General features: G+C 39.5%; 1 protein-coding gene across 2 annotated transcripts in view; it reads left to right on the forward strand.

Annotated features, from left to right (window-relative positions):
• The window catches only part of TMEM131 (transmembrane protein 131), a 192,292-nt gene that overhangs the window by 105,055 nt on the left and 69,446 nt on the right, over nt 1-17,791 (forward strand). For both annotated transcript variants that reach the window (XM_060027310.1, XM_060027311.1), the window contains exons 6-8: nt 7,296-7,412; nt 9,868-9,990; nt 14,859-14,939. In XM_060027310.1, the coding sequence (XP_059883293.1) occupies nt 7,296-7,412; nt 9,868-9,990; nt 14,859-14,939 (321 nt within the window). The remainder of the gene's footprint in view (nt 1-7,295; nt 7,413-9,867; nt 9,991-14,858; nt 14,940-17,791) is intronic.

The following is a 17,791-nucleotide window of genomic DNA, read 5'->3' on the forward strand; positions in this document are numbered from 1 at the left end:
GTTGTGGTGCACAGGTTTAGTTGCTCCACGACATGTGGGATCTTCCTAGACGAGGGCTCGAACCCATGTCCCCTGCATTGGCAGGCGGATTCTTAACCACTGTGCCACCAGGGAAGCCTGATCGTGTATGTTTTTGAGATTTTGTTGGATTATCTTTCTGGGTTTTCTTGTAGCTTGTTGAGTTTCTTCAAAACAGCTATTTTGGGGCTTCCCTGGTGGTGCAGTGGTTGAGAGTCCGCCTGCCTATGCAGGGGACACGGGTTCGTGCCCCACTCCGGGAAGATCCCACATACCGCGGAGCGGCTGGGCCCGTGAGCCATGGCCACTGAGCCTGTGCGTCCGGAGCCTGTGCTCTGCAGTGGGAGAGGCCACAACAGTGAGAGGCCTGTGTACCGCAAAAAAAAAAAAGCCAACAAAAAAACAGCTATTTTAAATCTTTTATCACCTAGACCACAGAATTCTGTAACTTTGAGCTCAGTTGTTGAATTACTGTTCTTTTGGTGATGATATGTTTCTTTGATTTTTCACATTTCTTACTATTTTGTGTTGCTGCTTTTACATTTGAAGTAGCAGTCACACCTCCTTAAATCTTTACTAGTTGCCTTCAGATGGGGTGTACTGTTCATTGGTGCTGTTATATGTCTAGGGTTTTTCAGAAGGTGGTGGCGCTATAGCTCAAGTTTGTGCTTTCTCCCTTGCGCACACATCCTGGTATGTTCTTCTGATAGCAGTCCATGTACCGGACTTGCTCTTGCTAACTTGGGAGTGCACACAAGGAGCCGTCTGCAGAGTTGGGGGAGGTGTGGATTTAGCTCTTGGGGCATTGGGGGTGCCTGCAGACCTAGTGGGGAGATCCTCCAGTGAGATACTCCAGAGACTCCTGGATGAACTTCCTGCTGCAGTCCTGAGCACAGTCAGCAGGAACTGCCTACCTTTAATGCCCTTTGATATTTTTATCTGCCTCTTTCCTGATCTCCTGCCTCCCCCAGTTATGGAAGTCCCACCTCAGTACTCTGGGTGCTAGTGGAAACAGGATTCCCAGCCACATCCTGCACAGCTGGAGGAGTTGGGCACTCACTCGCTCAGGGTGCTCTCCTCCCCCCACCCCCTCACCCCCGCCCAGGAGAGGTCACCATCCCATGCACTGTTGCCTTAGCATGGGTGGGGGAGTTGGCCCTGGGAAAATTCCTCTTACTATCTCCACTGCAACCAAACTCTTTTTTTTTTTTTTTTTTTCCTCCAATGGCATGCTGGAATATCTCCTTGGGAAAGTTAGACTTCTGCACATTATCTCTTGTCCATCAGTATCTGCCCAGGTCAGCAGTCTCTAGGTTTTTTTTCCCAGCTGCAGTGAGAGGGGTTGGGGCAGGTTCATTTGTCCCACGGCCTGTTTCCAGATGCACAGGCGGGCAAGACAGCTCCCAGATCCTCAGGCGTGTGGTGTTGTATTCCCCAAGTCCCACAGAGGCACTTCTGTTTGTCGATGGATGTCTAACCCGTTGTTTTAAAAGGAGGACAAAAAGGAGGAATGTCTTACACCACCAGGATGCTGACATCACTCCTCCAGTTTTAAACAGGATGGTCAGAGTAGGCTTCTTTCAGAGGGTGACATTTGAACAGACTTGACGGAGGTAAGGGAGAAGACTGTAGGGGGGGAAATGGAATGTGTGGAAGAAGAACATTCCAGACAGCGTTCAGGCAGCAGGGTCTCCAATGTGGAAACACAACTGGTGAGCAAAGAGGACAATGTAGCTAGACCAGAGTGAGCAAGGGTGAGAGCAGAAGTAAAGGGGGGGTGGGAAGGGACAGACCCTGTGAAGGGTCTTAGAAGCTGTGATTGAAATGGGAGGCCATCCCGGATTCTGAGCAGAGGAATGAATGATAGGTTATGTTTTCTAAGGATCACTGTTTATCAGAAATAGACTGAAGAAGGGTAAGGGGAGAATCGGGGACACTAGTTACCTTGGCTGTCGCAGGACTCAGGGCAGGATTACTCTGAGCAGAGTGAAGAAGTGAAGAAAGCTGCATTGGGGGTATATTTTCAAGGTAGGAATAGGATTTTCTGAGGTGGGATTGAGAGGAAGAGAATAGTCAAGGTGGACTCCAGAGTTTTTGTCCTGAGCAACTAGGAAGACAGTTGCCATCAGCTGAGACGGCAAAGGCTGAGGGTGGAGTAGGTTTCGGGAGTGTGGTCAGTAGTTCAGTTTTGGACGTGTCAGATTTGGCATGTCTCCTAGACGTCCAGCTGGGGGTGCCAAGTAGGCAGTTGAAGTCTGGTGTATGAGGGAAAGGACTAGACTCGAAATAGAAGTAAAGATGTGAATCCATGGACCTGGGTGAGATCACCAAGGGAGCAAAAGGCCAGGGACTCTGATCTATGGTACAAATATGTGAGACTTTGCTGCAGATAATTTAAAACTAAAGTTAGCACACCTTGTGTCGTCTTCATTACTTTTTCCTACTGTTGTCTTTTTTTTTTTAATCAAACTAAATTTATTTTATTTAGGAAGTTTGTTGTACCAGAGGGAACAAAAGGATGAATTGTAGCAAATCTGATGAATTCTTATGGGAAGATTACATTCCTGAGCCTGAGTTTATTGTTCTGTCTCATCACTGTTTTGTTACATTGTTAATTGTCATTTGGGAGTAGATTTTCCCTGTTATTAAAAAAAAAAGAAAGAAAGAAAAGATTTGTTCTGTGTATCTCAGCATCTTTTTAAAGTATTCCAGTCTTTAAGTTATAAAGTTGATTGGATATTAGGAACTATCAAAGAGAACCTGTACTCTTGTATCCAGGCTCTTTTTTCTCCCAGGATATAATGCTTTTAACAGCTTTCAACAAATACTGAAATCTGTTTTCAAAGAAATCTTTGTACTAAGGAATGTTTGTCCATGTAACAGACTGAAGACAGCCACATCTGGCATTCTCAAAGAAGCACATAACTACTAAATGTAATGCTGCAAATCAACTTATTTCCTTTAAAACTTCACTAAATACTTCCAAGGAGTACAACAAGTTTCCTTATCATATATGTGATTTGCAGATCTTTTCTTCTAGTCTGTAGCATGTCTTTTCATCCTCTTTATAAAATCTTTCAAATAACAGAAGTTTTTAATTTCCACGAAGTCCAGCTTATCAAATTTTTCTTTTATGGGTTATGCTTTTGGACTTGTAGCTAAGAACTATTCGCCTAAACTGAAGTCACAAAGATTTTCTCCAATTTTTATTCCAGAAGTTTAATAGTTTCAGATTTTACATTTAGGTCTGTGATCCTTTTTGAGTTAATGTTTGTTTATGGCGTGAGATATAGATCAAGAGTTATTTTGTTTTGTTTTGCATATGTATACACAGTCGTTACTGTACTGTTGGTTAAAAAGACTATCCTTTCTCATTGAAATACCGCTGCGTTTTTGTCAAAGTCAGTTGACATTGAATATGTGGGCCTGTTTTTTTAGACTTCCCATTACGTTCTAATGTGTATCTAATAGATATCTAATATGTCAACCCTTTCACCAATAACCACACTGCCTTGATTACACTAGGTTTTTAGTAGTTCCTGGAATTGCAGTGTGAACCCTTCAGTTTCGTTTTCCTTTTTTAAAATGGTTTTGCTCTTCTTATTCCCTTTTCTTGCCATCTGAATTTTAGAATCAGCTTGTCAATTTCTTTTTTTAAACCTCTTACTAAGATTCTTTTTAACATATTTTTGAATTAATCTTAAACATATAGATAACTAAGTACAGATAATCTTGTATTCCTCACCCAGTTTCTCCTAATGCTAACTTCTTATATTGTATAATCATAGTATAATTATCAAAACCAGGAAATTAACATTTGTAAAGTACTGTTAATTAAAAACTTATATGAATTTTAACAGTTTTCTATCAATGTACTTTTTCTGTTCTAGGATCTTATTTCACATTGTATTTAGTTTCTCCTTAGGCTGAAATTTTTATTGCAGTTACGGTGGATACATAAATCAATTGGGGGAGAATTAACATCTGAACAATATTATCTTCCTATCTATGAACACAGTATATCTCTCCATTTTTTTAAGTCTTCTTTTATTACTTTAAGCAATGCTTTGTCATTTTCTGCTCACAGAACTTGCATATTATTAGATTTATATTTTTGTGTGTGCATGTTATTGTAAATGATACTTTTTTAAAAATTAGAATTCCAGTGTTTATTGCTAAGATAGGGAACTACAATTGATTATTGTATATTGACCTTGATTCCTGCAACTTCATTAAACTCTTATTAGCTCTTATGAGCATTTTTGAAGTTTATTTTTGGGAATTTTTATATAGGCAGCCATGTTGTCTGTGATTAAAAACAGACCTTTCTTCCTTTCTAATGTATATGCTTTCTATTTATTTTTCTTGTCTCATTGTACTGGCAAGTACTTCCAATACAATGTTGAATAGCTGTCATGAGAGAGGACATCCTTGCCTTGTTCCACATTGGGGGTGAGGGAGAGTAGCATTCAGTCATTCACCATTAAGTCTGGTATCTCTAGGTCTTTTGTAGATGCTCTTTATATGGTTGAGGAAGTTCTCTTCTATTGACTTAGTTTACTGAGATTTTTAATCATGAATGGATGCTGAATTTTGTCAAATTATTTTATGCACCTACTGAAAGGATTTTTCTTCTTTAGTATGTTGATAATATCAATTACATTGGTTTGATTTTTGATTGTTGAGCTAGAATTTCATTGTCCTGATAAAAACCACTTGATCATGATGTGTTATCTTTTTTATATGTTGGCTGGATTCAGAATTTCATTGTCATGATAAAAACCACTTGATCATGATGTGTTATCTTTTTTTATGTTGGCTGGATTCAGTTTGCCGATACTTTGTAAATGATTGCATGTCTACATTCGTGAGGGATGTTGGCTTGTAGTTTTCTTTTCTTGTCACATCTTTGTCTGGTCTTGGTATAAAGGTAATACTAGACTCATGAAATGAAGTGGGAAGTGTTCTCTTCTGTATGCTGAAAGCTTATGTAGATAGGTGTTATTTAATGGTTGGTGTCGAACTCTACCATTCTACCAGTGAAACCATCTGGGCTTGGGCTTTTCCTTGTGGGAAGGTTTTTTAACTACAAATTAAATTTTTTTTAATGGTTGTAAGACTGTTCTGGCAATTTTGTTTCAAATGGGCTTTAGCAGATTGTTTTTCAAAGAATGTATCTATTTCTTCTAGCTATTAAATTTATGGGCATAGAGTTGTTTGTAATATTCCTTTATCATCCTTTGTATGTGTAAAGGTTGTATTATGATGTCCACATTTCAGTTTCTTATATTTTCATCTTCCTCCTTTTTACTTTTGGTCATTCTGTTTAGGGTTTTATCAGTTTTATGGACTGTTTTGGTTTTACTGATTTTTCACTGTTTTTCCATTTTCTATTTCATTATTTTAAGCTCTTGTCTAATATTTTTCCTTTTCTTTATTTTGGGTTTAATTTACTCTTTTTCTAGTTTCTCAAGGTGGAAACATAGATTATTGATTTGAGACATTTCTTTTCAAGATAAGCGTGTAATACTGTAATTTTCCTTCCAAGTATTGCTTTACAGCAGCATAGCACGGGGAGATCAGCTCCTTGCTTTGCGATGACCTAGAGAGGTGGGATAGGGAGGGTGGGAGGGAGGCTCAAGACGGAGGAGATATGGGGATATATGTATGCATATGGCTGATTCCTTTGTTGTACAACAGAAACTAACAGAGTATTGTGAAGCAATTATACTCCAATAAAGATCTATTTAAAAAAAAGAGTATTGCTTTAAATTTTGATATGTTGTGTTTTCATTTCCAGTTGATTCAGAATAATTTATAATTTCCTTTGTGACTACTTATTTGACCAGTGGGTTATTTAGAAGTGTGTTGTTTACCAGTATCCTATTACTGATTTTTTGGCTCAAGTGTGACCTCCATCTAGCATCTATAGCTTCTAGGGATTCTATGCACCAGAGTTCTGTCGCCCACACTCGGCATTTAGCAGTGTGTAAAAATTTTAGCTGAATTCATTTTACTGTCTTGTACGTTAGCCTCATCTTCTTCCCATTCTCTGTCATGGGTGAGCCAGTATTCACATTCTATCTCTTCTCGAAGGTGCTTGTCTTTCCTTAAGTTTGGGGCTAGTTGATACACAAACTGTGATGCATTCAAGAAAAGTTATGATTTTGCAGATTATTCTTTTTGATAATGCAGGAGAAATTCCCAGCTTTCTACATCCAAAGGCAAAGACAGACATCTCAGTGCCATATATTTTAAGCTATAATTTGGGGAGCATTTTAGAGTTCTAGCCACAGAGGCAGAATGAGAGAAGTTAATGACTTTACATATTAAAATGCATTTTAAGGCTTCATTGCAGGCAGAACTGCATTTGCAGTCTCTCAAACTTCATGAAGCAGCCCTATTGTTTTGTTGTAATAAAATTTAGTTTGCTAACCGCCGTGACATTCTCAGTCTCTACACAAGGTAACAGGAAGGAGTTCCTGCATGTGTTACCAAGGCTCCCTTCTTTTTTAATGTAAGTTGCTGGCACATTTTGTGCCCTTTGTGAATGGACGACAGAGGTCAAGAGGTTGAGGCTGGGCTTATTTGTTTATTCGGATAGTACAAGTGTCTACTCAGTAGTAGAGTAGAACATCTGTATAAGAAGCTCGGCTTCAGCTCAGCTCCTCCTTGATCGTCTGATGTTGGAAGAGCCTGTAATTAGGTACTTCATTCCAGCCAAGTTATTGTTGAATGAACAGAATTCAAGGGAACCATCTGTTGTACAGGGTTTTAGAATCATGATTGACAAAGATATGTGACATCCAATATGAAGACATCTTTTTTTTCCCATTGCAAAATAGTTTGGCTAATTTAAACCTTAAACCTTTAGGAGGAAAAGGCTAGTTTATGCAAATGATTCTAAGATGTTTTAGAAGACTTTAGCTATCTTTTTTTTTTTTTGGCTGCGTCGGGTCTTAGTTTCAGCACGCAGGATCTTTCGTTGAGGCACACAGGCTCTTTGTTGCAGCACGTGGGCTTCTCTCTAGTTGTGGCACGCAGGCTCTAGAGCACACAGGCCCAGTAGTTGCGGTACGCAGGCTTAGTTGCCCTGCAGCATGTGGGATCTTACTTCCCTGACCAGGGATTGAACCCACATCCCCTGCATTGGCAGGAGGATTCTTAACCACTGGACCACCAGGGAAGTCCCAAGAACTTTAGCTATCTAATTGTGGTCACCATGATCTGACTTTTTGGTTACTAATTTAACTTTATTTATTGCTTTTCTTTTTCAGAAAATTCTTCCAGGAGGAAATACATCATTTGATGTAGTTTTTCTTGCAAGAGTAGTAGGAAATGTAGAAAATACTTTATTTATTAATACATCTAATCATGGGGTATTCACTTACCAGGTAAGAATCAGAATGAAAACTTTATTTATAAAATACAGTTATCATCTTCAACCTGTCATATGACAACCTTTTGGGAACTCTTTTCAAAAATTCAGGGGATAAGGGAAAATGTAAGAGTTTAGATTCAGAGAATTTTTTTAAAACTTTTAATTTTATATTAGAGTATAGTTGATTAACAGTGTTGTAATAGTTTCAGGTGTACAGCAAAGTGGCATAGTTATATATATATATATGTGTATCTATTCTCTTTCAAATTCTTTTCCCATTTAGGTTGTTACATAATACTGAGCATTTTTATACTTACAGCTGTGTTTGTGAATATCCCTGTTCACATCAGACTGTGAAACAAATGCTCTTAAAGCTACAGCTAAAGTGTTACTGTAAGATTGGTTGGCAAAAGAACAGTTAAAAATATTTTCACAGTGACTCTAGATTTTTTTTTTTTTACTTTTTGCACGCTTACGAAGTGATAATAGTTTCAGGATCAAAACTTATGTGCCTGCTTTTCTTTGGTAATTATATTGTTTAAAATTTTTGATAAACTCTTTTCTATGTGCAGTCATTGTTTGGGTTATTAAAGAAAGTGAATGTTTTGTGAATCAAGATTTTTATATATCAAGATTACTAAGAATAATTACTTATTTGACACTGTGCTACACACTTTACATGCACTTCTGCCTGCATTACGGATACTGTTATTCTCACTTTTTTAGATGAGTAAGGTGAAGTTGAGAAAGGTTAAATAATTATGCTACTAGTAAGTTACTGAGCAGGGATTCAAACCCATGTCTTTATAACTACGAAGACCATCCTCTTAACCACTGAGCTATATTGCCCATGGAACTCAATTGTTTAAATCCTTACTTGGCTAGTGTCTTACTTTACAGTTTTTATGCTTTTGTTTTTGAACATTTCTTCTCCACTACCCAGGACACTTCATGTATTTTGGAAATTAGTGTCAGAGTAAACATTCCATTTTAGTCAGGAATCATATCTTATGCTTATTTATGGTGCACAAGTCTTTAGTGGTTGTTTGATAGGCAGTATATACTTTTGAAGCCAGTACAGATGAATAACTTTGACATGCTGTACAGAGCACTTGGCATATACTTGTTGAGTAAATAAAAAGACCACCGTGAGAATATGAAGACCTGTGCCCTACAATGGTGCCCCCAACTGACCTAGGTGTTTGTGGCCCACGGGTGACCTGAGGGTCATGATCAGGTTGTTCTCAAGGTGAGCCTCAGTGCCGGTGTCTTCACCTCTTCGCATCTAGTCTTTCACCACGTCTTTCTCTTAAATGTACCTTGAGTCTGTCTACCTCTCTCCTCTTCACCCCCACTGCTCCCAGGCCATCCCCACCTCTCACTGGATGACGACACAGGAGCCTCCTGACTGCCCTTCCTCTCCTCCACAGCCCCTCCTACAGTGCATTGTTCACTCTGTAGCCAGAGTGATATTCTCTGAGCATAAATCAGATCCAGTCAGCTCCTCACGTAAATCCTTATGTTTTCCCATTGCTCTCAGAGCAAAGTGAAAGCTTCTGACCAAGGCCAACAAGGCTCTAAGGATCTGACTCCCGTGTAGCTCTCCCACCTCATCCCATTTGACCATGGTTCTCATCTTATTCTTTGTCTCCAAACAAGCCACACCCTTCCCTGCCTCCTGCCCTTTGCCTGTGTACTTCTCCTTGCAGAATACACTTTCACTGTTGGCTTGTTCTCATCTATCAGGTGACGTCAGTTCACGTCATTTCCCATCCACCCTCTCTTAAAGAATATTCCCACCCTCGCTCCACCCAGTTACTCTGTATCACATTACCCATTTTTCTAAACCTTTTTATTGTTATCTAGGCTGTCCCTAATATTAGGATGTGAGTTTCGTAAGAGCAGGCACATTATCTGTCTCGTTCACTGTTGAATTGTTCAGCAGTGCCTGTGGTTGTACCTAGCACATCATAGGCACTTAATAAATAGTTGTCATTGAATGACTGGCTCACCCTGTTTGGTCAGCCCACATTCCTATGGAGGAATGACCTGGGACTGTGCTTCGTATTTAAGAGATTGTCTGGGCCCTACATCCATCTTCTGATGGTTGGAACAAGGAAATCTTTTAATTCCCTGTTTCCTCCTTTTGTCTATCCCATGACCTCGTGAAGGACTACTAATTTCTAATATAGAAATCATTCCAAATGTATATATATGTGCATTTATATATATATATATATAAAAGAATATATATATATATTCTTGATGAGTATCAAGAATTTTATGTATATCAAATAGGTAGCCAAACAAGTATAGAAACTACATGTGTGCTCCTTTTAAAGGGAGTTACGATTTTTTCCATAAGTTAACCTCACCAGTTTTCCCTAGATCAATCAGTTATAACTATAAAAATGTTCTAAAACTCTAAAAGCAACTAAAATTGCATTTTTTTTCCTCCTTGGAATCAGGTATTTGGTATTGGAGTTCCAAATCCATACCGACTGAGGCCGTTCCTTGGGGCCAGAGTCCCTGTGAATAGCAGTTTCTCGCCTATAATAAACATACACAATCCTCACAGTGAGCCTTTACAGGTGAGTTTATGGTGGTGATTTTGAATGTGTTTAACTTTAGTGGAAATTAATGCTTAACGTGAAATCTCAGTTTGTTACAGTTTTCAAGACTATTTAAAATAACGTGGTACTGAATAATAGTACTAAAGAGAGATATTATTTTATTGCAGCTTGTAGTCTGAATTTGGGGTTATATCAGTCCAGTTATCGAATTTTTGGAACCATTTTTAAAATGACTGTGGTTTCTCTGGTGTTAGTTTTAAGCACCTGTACATGTAATTTAAGAAGAGTTTTCATCTATACAAGGCCACTGCTTTTCTTGCCTTCAGCTCCTTCTGTCCCAGTATAAATTTTTTAAGCCAGTATTCGTATTTATTTCTAATAATAATAAGTTTTTCGTGATGGCAGCCTGGAAATTAAAATCCAAGGAAAGGGTAGTATAGAACCACTGATTAAAAGCCAACTTATATTTTTATTTTAAAAAATCCAACTCATATCTTACCCAATGTTTTAGTAATAATTATTTTCACATTTGAAATCCCTCCTCACTCGTCCCTTGTCTCTAAGACAGTGGGCGTGACTGGCATCACTCCTTCAAATATTTCCTAAAATAAAAACCCCACCCCATGCCCCCAGTGACTTCCAGCCGTGTAACATTTGCTGCCACTGTAGCTTCTAGTTTTGTTGTCTGTGTTGGAAGGAGATGTGGATGCTTTCCAGAACAGTCCTTAATGTCCACACCCAGGGCCCGTAGAGTTCTTTAGGACCCCAGTACTGCAGAACTTAGTGGTGGCTTGAAAATGGCAGGTGGAGGGAAAATACCGTGCATCGTGGTAAGCCACAGCGCTTTGGCAACCGAAATGGTTTTTGCCATCTTAGAACCCCCTGGTAGAAGGGCTCATAAACAGTGAAGGTGAAAACAAGAAAGAACAAGACAAGATATTCAGAGCTGGGATTATAAAATGCTTAGGAATTTAGTAGCAAGAGAGGTTTCACCCCCAAACTTGGCTGACACTGGGTGAGGATAGCTACGAATAAAAATACTCCACCCAAATTTTGATTATTTGTAGCTGGATATCTTGATCATAAAAGAGGAAAATGCTCTTGTCTCCTGCTTTTACAAGTGAAAAGTATTTCCTCTCCATCATCAGTCTGTCGTTTATATCCTTTTGCTACTTTGGATAATGGTGAATTTTCCCTGTTCTGGCTAACTTTTATTACAAATCTATACAGAAACCTCATAAATTCTTGCTATTTTTCTTTTCTTGACTGTTTTCAGTCCAAGACATAAAAACTGTCCTCTCAGACCCTGCCGCATGAGTTGCCACACTCTTCTGTAGCAGCAGTGTTACAAAGCACCCAGGGATGTGCCCTCTCTGTGGTTGCCACACCACGGACTGAGGGTCTCGCTTCCTGCTTGGAAGGATGGAGGTTACAGACTCAGCAGATGTTGGCTAATCTACGGTTACCTTAGTAGCCTTACAGTCTGCACCTTTGCTCCTCAGCCTTTGGAGTCATCAAGCTATAATCTAGAAAAATTATCTCTGAATTCAATAGTGATTTTTTTCTTTTGTTCATCTAGTCTTTTTCAGTTATATAACATTTCAATTCAAGATTTACCACAACGGACTTTTCATCAGCGCACAGGAGAGCAAATGGAAAGCCAAAGTTGCCCTCTTAGAAACAATAGATTGTTTATCTGGAGTGCTTTTTTTTTTTTTTTTTTTGCGGTACGCGGGCCTCTCACTGCTGTGGCTTCTCACATTGCGGAGCATAGGCTCCGGGCGCACAGGCTCTGCGGCCATGGCTCACGGGCCCAGCCGCTCCGCGGCATGTGGGATCTTCCCGGACCGGGGCACGAACTCGTGTCCCCTGCATCGGCAGGCGGACTCTCAACCACTGCACCACCAGGGAAGCCCCTGGAGTGCTTTTTTTTTTAAAGGGAAAATCCAAGTCCCTATCTGATGGGCGCTTTTTTAATTGAGGTGTAACTGACATACAACATTATATCAGTCTCAGGTATACGGTATAGTTCAACTATAGTCACTATCATGTCTGTCACATTCCTGTGACTTAATTGCCTTTATAACTGGTAGGTTGTGTGGAAGGCACTCTTAACCTGGGAGTCCTATAATATGAGTCTTGTCCTTAAATTTAAGATAGTATTGTAAAGCAAGAAATTACATCTGATTTGTTCATTATACAACACAAACACACGAGTATGTTCTCATTGAAAAAAGAATGTCAGCAATTCAAACGTGTGAGGCAAAAGTCCCTTTGAACTTGCTACCTTCCGGTCCAATGCTGTCCAGCAGAACTCCCTGTGCTGATGGAAGAGTTCAGTGTCTGCTCTGTCCAGTGCAGCAGCCACCAGCCACAGGTGGCCGTTGAGCACCTGAACTTGTGGCTGGGGTGGCTGAAGAGCTGAACATTCAGTTTTACTTTAGTTCAATTAATTTCAATTTAAATAACCACATGTAGCAGGTGACTGTTACATTAGCACAGCTCCAGCCCTGAACCCTTCCTCGGCGATACCCGTCATGTGATCTCCGTGTGTCACATCAGGCCTTTTTCTGTGTGCTTGTGTGCAGATATGTGGGCACACAAAAACTAACATTCTTCGTGGGAATCTTTTTACATAAATTATATTTTGTATATATTGTTGGCTTCCTTTTTTTCTCTAAACTTTATTATATTAGGAAAACTAGCACTGGACTAAAAATCAGGAGTGTGTCGTCCTAGTTTTAATGTAATCTGTCCTTTGATTTTATAGTTTAGCCTTTATCTGTCCTCATTTCCTTATTCCCTTTCCTGTTATCAGTAGCCTACCTTTGTAATCTTATGTTCCAAACATTGTTAGGCTTGTGTCCTTAATACCTTGGAAGATTCAATGAAATAATACATGATGTTTTCTGGTTTTTAGAAAAAGTTCTGCAGTCACCCCATCAGTTAAGGTGCCGTTACTGTTAACACAGTACTGTAGGGGAACACTAATAACTTGGAAGGAAAGTGATAGTACTCAGAGAAAATCCTAGCTCATTAGTCTTTGCTAAATGCATCACTGTAATGACAACACACACAAAAAAAACAAAAACAATAACCTTTAAGCATATGCTAAAGTATTGCTGTTTTTCCTGCTTTATCCTTTTTGTGTGTACTCCTAGAGGACTTTTGTGATAAAACAAGTAAAGGTTTTCTACCCATTCTCATTCACCCCAAATTTGCATTTAATTAAATATATTCTTTATTTTTAAGAGATAGGGTTACTTGCCTTTAAAGAAAAGTCTCCTGCCATATGACTCTTCTATTCCTTGGTATTTACCCAAGAGAAAGGAAAGCACGTGAAAACCCAAAGACGTATACAATGTGGTGTTCATAACAGCGTTGTGACCAAACATCTGTAGTGACCCAAAACTGGAAACACCCCAAATGTCCATCAGCAAGTAAATGGATCAAAAATTGTGGCATATCCATAAAATCAAAAAGAAATGAACTGGGCTTCCCTGGTGGCGCAGTGGTTGAGGGTCCGCCTGCCCATGCAGGGGACACGGGTTTGTGCCCCGGTCCAGGAAGATCCCACATGCTGCGGAGCGACTGGGCCCGTGAGCCGTGGCTGCTGAGCCTGCACGTCCAGAGCCTGTGCTCCGCAACGGGAGAGGCCACAACAGTGAGAGGCCCACGTATCGCAAAAAAATAAATAAAAATAAAAATGTATAGTTTAGGGCTTCCCTGGTGCCTCAGTGGTTAAGAACCTGCCTGCCAATGCAGGGGACACAGGTTCGAGCCCTGGTCCGGGAAGATCCCACATGCTGCAGAGCAACTAAGCCTGTGCGCCACAACTACTGAGCTTGCGCTGTAGAGCCCGCAAGCCACAACTGCAGAGCCCACGTGCCGCAACTACTGAAGCCCGCGCACCTAGAGCCTGTGCTCTGCAACAAGAGAAGCCACCGCGATGAGAAGCCCAGGCACCACAAGGAAGAGTAGCCCCTGCTCGCTGCAACCAGAGAAAGCCCGTGCGCAGCAACGAAGGCCCAATACACCATAGATAGATAAATAAATAATTTTTTAAATGTATAGTTTATTGTACATGAATTATACCTCAGTAAACAGTTTTTAAAAATCATGGGTTGGGACTTCTCTGGTGGTCCAGTGGTTAAGACTCCACACTCCCAATGCAGGGGGCCCAGGTTCGATCCCTGGTCAGGGAACTAGATCCTACATGCCGCAGCAAAGATCCTGCACTCAGCAGTGAAGATCCCGCCTGCTGCAACTAAGACCCGGCATGGCCAAATAAATAAATAACTATTTAAAAGAAACAATCATGGGTGTAGGTACAAGCCACAGAGATACATTAATAGTAGCTGTGATTTTGCTACAGAAGTCTTCAGATATTTTCATTCTGCACTGATATTGTTGCATATGCTGAAGAATGATATGCTCTTCACTATGTCACAATTACAGTAGTTATTAGATCTGCTGCTAGATCTTGTTATAAATGTGTGAATAAAGAAGCATTTGTGTTACTAAAAGAACTGTAAAATTTGTATTTCTAAAATATGATACTTTCCATAAACTGTTTCCTTAGGAAAAAATAGAAATAAATGTCCTACGGTTGGATTTCCTAAAATCCAGTCTCTGAAACAGCTACACTATTTCCGAGTTCAATATTTCAAAGTTACCTTGCTTTAATTAAATACACCACCATTGCTTACCCATATGAGCACTGCCTCTGGTGATGTGACACCACACTTACCCTACATTTATATCTGTAAACGTCTTTAAATTTTTTCTGATGAACAATTAGGGTGTCAAACGTTTCTGTATAACAGCAAATCACTTGCATTGAAAACATGATTTTGACTTAGCCATCATGTGCTCCTTTGTCACAGGTTGTAGAAATGTACTCTAGTGGAGGAGATCTTCACCTCGAACTTCCGACAGGTCAGCAGGGAGGCACCAGGAAACTGTGGGTGAGTGCTGACGTGTTCTCTCTTGTGAGCTCACATGAAACCAGTTATTCTCTTAAATACACCAGAAAATACTTAACTCCTCATCACCTGAAGAAATACGGGTGACTTTTCTGTAATTATTGTCTTAATATTAAACTTATATCAAACTAACACAACATTGTAAAGCAACTCCAGTAAAAATTAATTTAAAAAGATAAAATAAATTTATATCACATATACTTGAAAATTGGAGAGACAGAGAGAAATAGAATAGTAATTTTTGGAAAGAGCAGTGAACAAAAATTGGTGTAAGCTCTAACCCACTGTGTGGAAAGAAAGAGGTTTTAACTATTCTTCCTCAGAATAATATTAGTAAAGTTGTCTCTGAATCTAATCATTTATAATATGCTTTACACTAATATTGAAGAAGAAAAAAAAAAAAAACGTGAGAAGGACCTGCTCCATGTTTTAAGGTAAGGCATTGAACACGCATCCTCACTGTTGGTGGAGGAGATGCCATTTGCAGAGGGAACATAGTCAGGCCCTCCTGATGACTTAGAAACTTTAAATTTTTAGGCGGTCTATAGCCACATTTAATGCTATTTAATATTTGACAGTACTCTGTGTCCATGGTTAGAGAACCACTTTTTCTTGGAGAATACTAGCAAATATTAACAGATTAATGAATACCTAGTAACTACCTTATTTACAAAGGTTCCTGCCATAGGAGGGTTGTTTGTATTTTTTTTAATGTTGCCTACCCAGCTTTAATCAAAGAAGGGAAAGTCATAGAAAATGCAGTTCTTGTACCAAGGTCACTAAAATCGCTGCTCATTCGTAATTGAAGACACACGGATCTGACCACTGTGAATAGGTTCTGAACATCAAAGTTTCTTTGTTAATTGCTCTGTTAAACACACACAGCCTCTAGATTCTGTCATATGACCAGTCTCAGCCAGGGAAGGGACGTGGAGGGGACGCTTTTAGGATATTGACTTGAACATTTAGAAACCGATTTGTCAGTGACTAGGTTAACTTCTAAGGTGTAGAAACACTCTAGCAGGTAGAAGTGTGTAATGGGTGGTCTCTTTATATCCTTTCACAAAAGTGATTTACCTTGAAATTACGATATTGTTTGAAAAGCCTTTGGGAGAAATAGTGTATAAAACAGTGCTTCATAGAATTAACTATAAGCAATTTAATTTGTATTATAATTCTAGATAGAAGAACTAAGAATTTACTATGAAATATAACCGGATTCTAATAAATAAACATTAAAAAATTCAGATTTCTGATTAGTTAAGAACTGTAACGAATGGTAGCAGACATGGCAGATTGTTTTAATACTCCTAGCAGCTACGAGAAAAGATATAGTGACTTATTCCTACAAATCTAGAGTGAGAAAAAGTCAATTGGCCTTGACCTCACCCCCAGCCCATTTCAGTGTACATGAGAAAACCCCAGCTCCTAAAGATGGGGAAGTGGATGGTCTATCTCTAGTGGGCCCAGGAGGGTTCCAGTCACCTCTTTCCTACTTTGAGACTAAAAAGTTAAGAGAGTAGAGGCAAGTGAAGACCAGTAAATTCTAAACCATGGGGATTTCTTAAAATAGGCCAAAAGGTGTGTGCAGAAAAACTCTGGTGGTCCCGAGGGAGCCAGATTATTCAAAAACCAGGAAAAGAATTATACCTCAAAAACAAATTTTTTTTCCAGTGAGTCTTCCTTCTAGTGTAGACGTAAGTGTTCTCTTTTTATGAACCTAAAAAGTTATGCTATCTTACATGCTCAGAGCCTTACTGAACGCGGTTGGTGAACTGTGGATTTGCTTGGGAAGCTTTGTTTTGTTAGGTTTTAAATGAAAGGAGAGCAGAGTCTACTCTCTCTTGGTTAGCATTTAAAGAGAATCCTAAATGGGCAGAAGACCATTTCTCCAAAGAAGATATACAGATTGCCAACAAACACATGAAAGGATGCTCAACATCACTTATCATTAGAGAAATGCAAATCAGAACTACAATGAGGTATCACCTCACACCAGTCAGAATGGCCATCATCAAAAAATCTACAAACAATAAATGCTGGAGAGGGTGTGGAGAAAAGGGAACCCTCTTGCACTGTTGGTGGGAATGTAAATTGATACAGTCACTGTGGAGAACAGTATGGAGGTTCCTTAAAAAACTAAAAATAGAACTACCACTTGACCCAGCAATCCCACTACTGGGCATATACCCAGAGAAGACCATAATTCAAAAAGAGTCATGTACCACAATGTTCACTGCAGCTCTATTTACAATAGCCAGGACATGGAAGCAGCCTAAGTGTCCATCGACAGATGAATGGATAAAGAAGATGTGGTGCATATATAAAATGGAATATTACTCAGCCATAAAAAGAAATGAAATTGAGTTATTTGTAATGAGGTAATGAGGTGGGTGGACCTAGAGTCTGTCATACAGAGTGAAGTATGTCAGAAAGAGAAAAACAAATACCGTATGCTAACACATATATATGGAATCTAGAAAAAAAAAACTGGTTCTGTAAAACCTAGGGGCAGGACAGGAATAAAGACGCAGACGTAGAGAATGGACTTGAGGATACGGGGAGGGGGAAGGGTAAGCTGGGACGAAGTGAGAGAGTAGCATTGACATATGTACACTACCAAATGTAAAACAGATAGCTAGTGGGAAGCAGCCCCATAGCACAGGGAGATCAGCTCAGTGCTTTGTGACCACCTAGAGGGGTGGGATAGGGAGGGTGGAAGGGAGACGCACGAGGGAGGAGATATGGGGATATATGTACATGTATAGCTGATTCACTTTGTTATAAAGCAGAAACTAACACACCATTGTAAAGCAATTATACTCCAATAAAGA

This window comes from Delphinus delphis, chromosome 12 (assembly GCF_949987515.2).
Source record: "Delphinus delphis chromosome 12, mDelDel1.2, whole genome shotgun sequence".
Classification (NCBI taxonomy): Eukaryota; Metazoa; Chordata; class Mammalia; order Artiodactyla; family Delphinidae; genus Delphinus; species Delphinus delphis.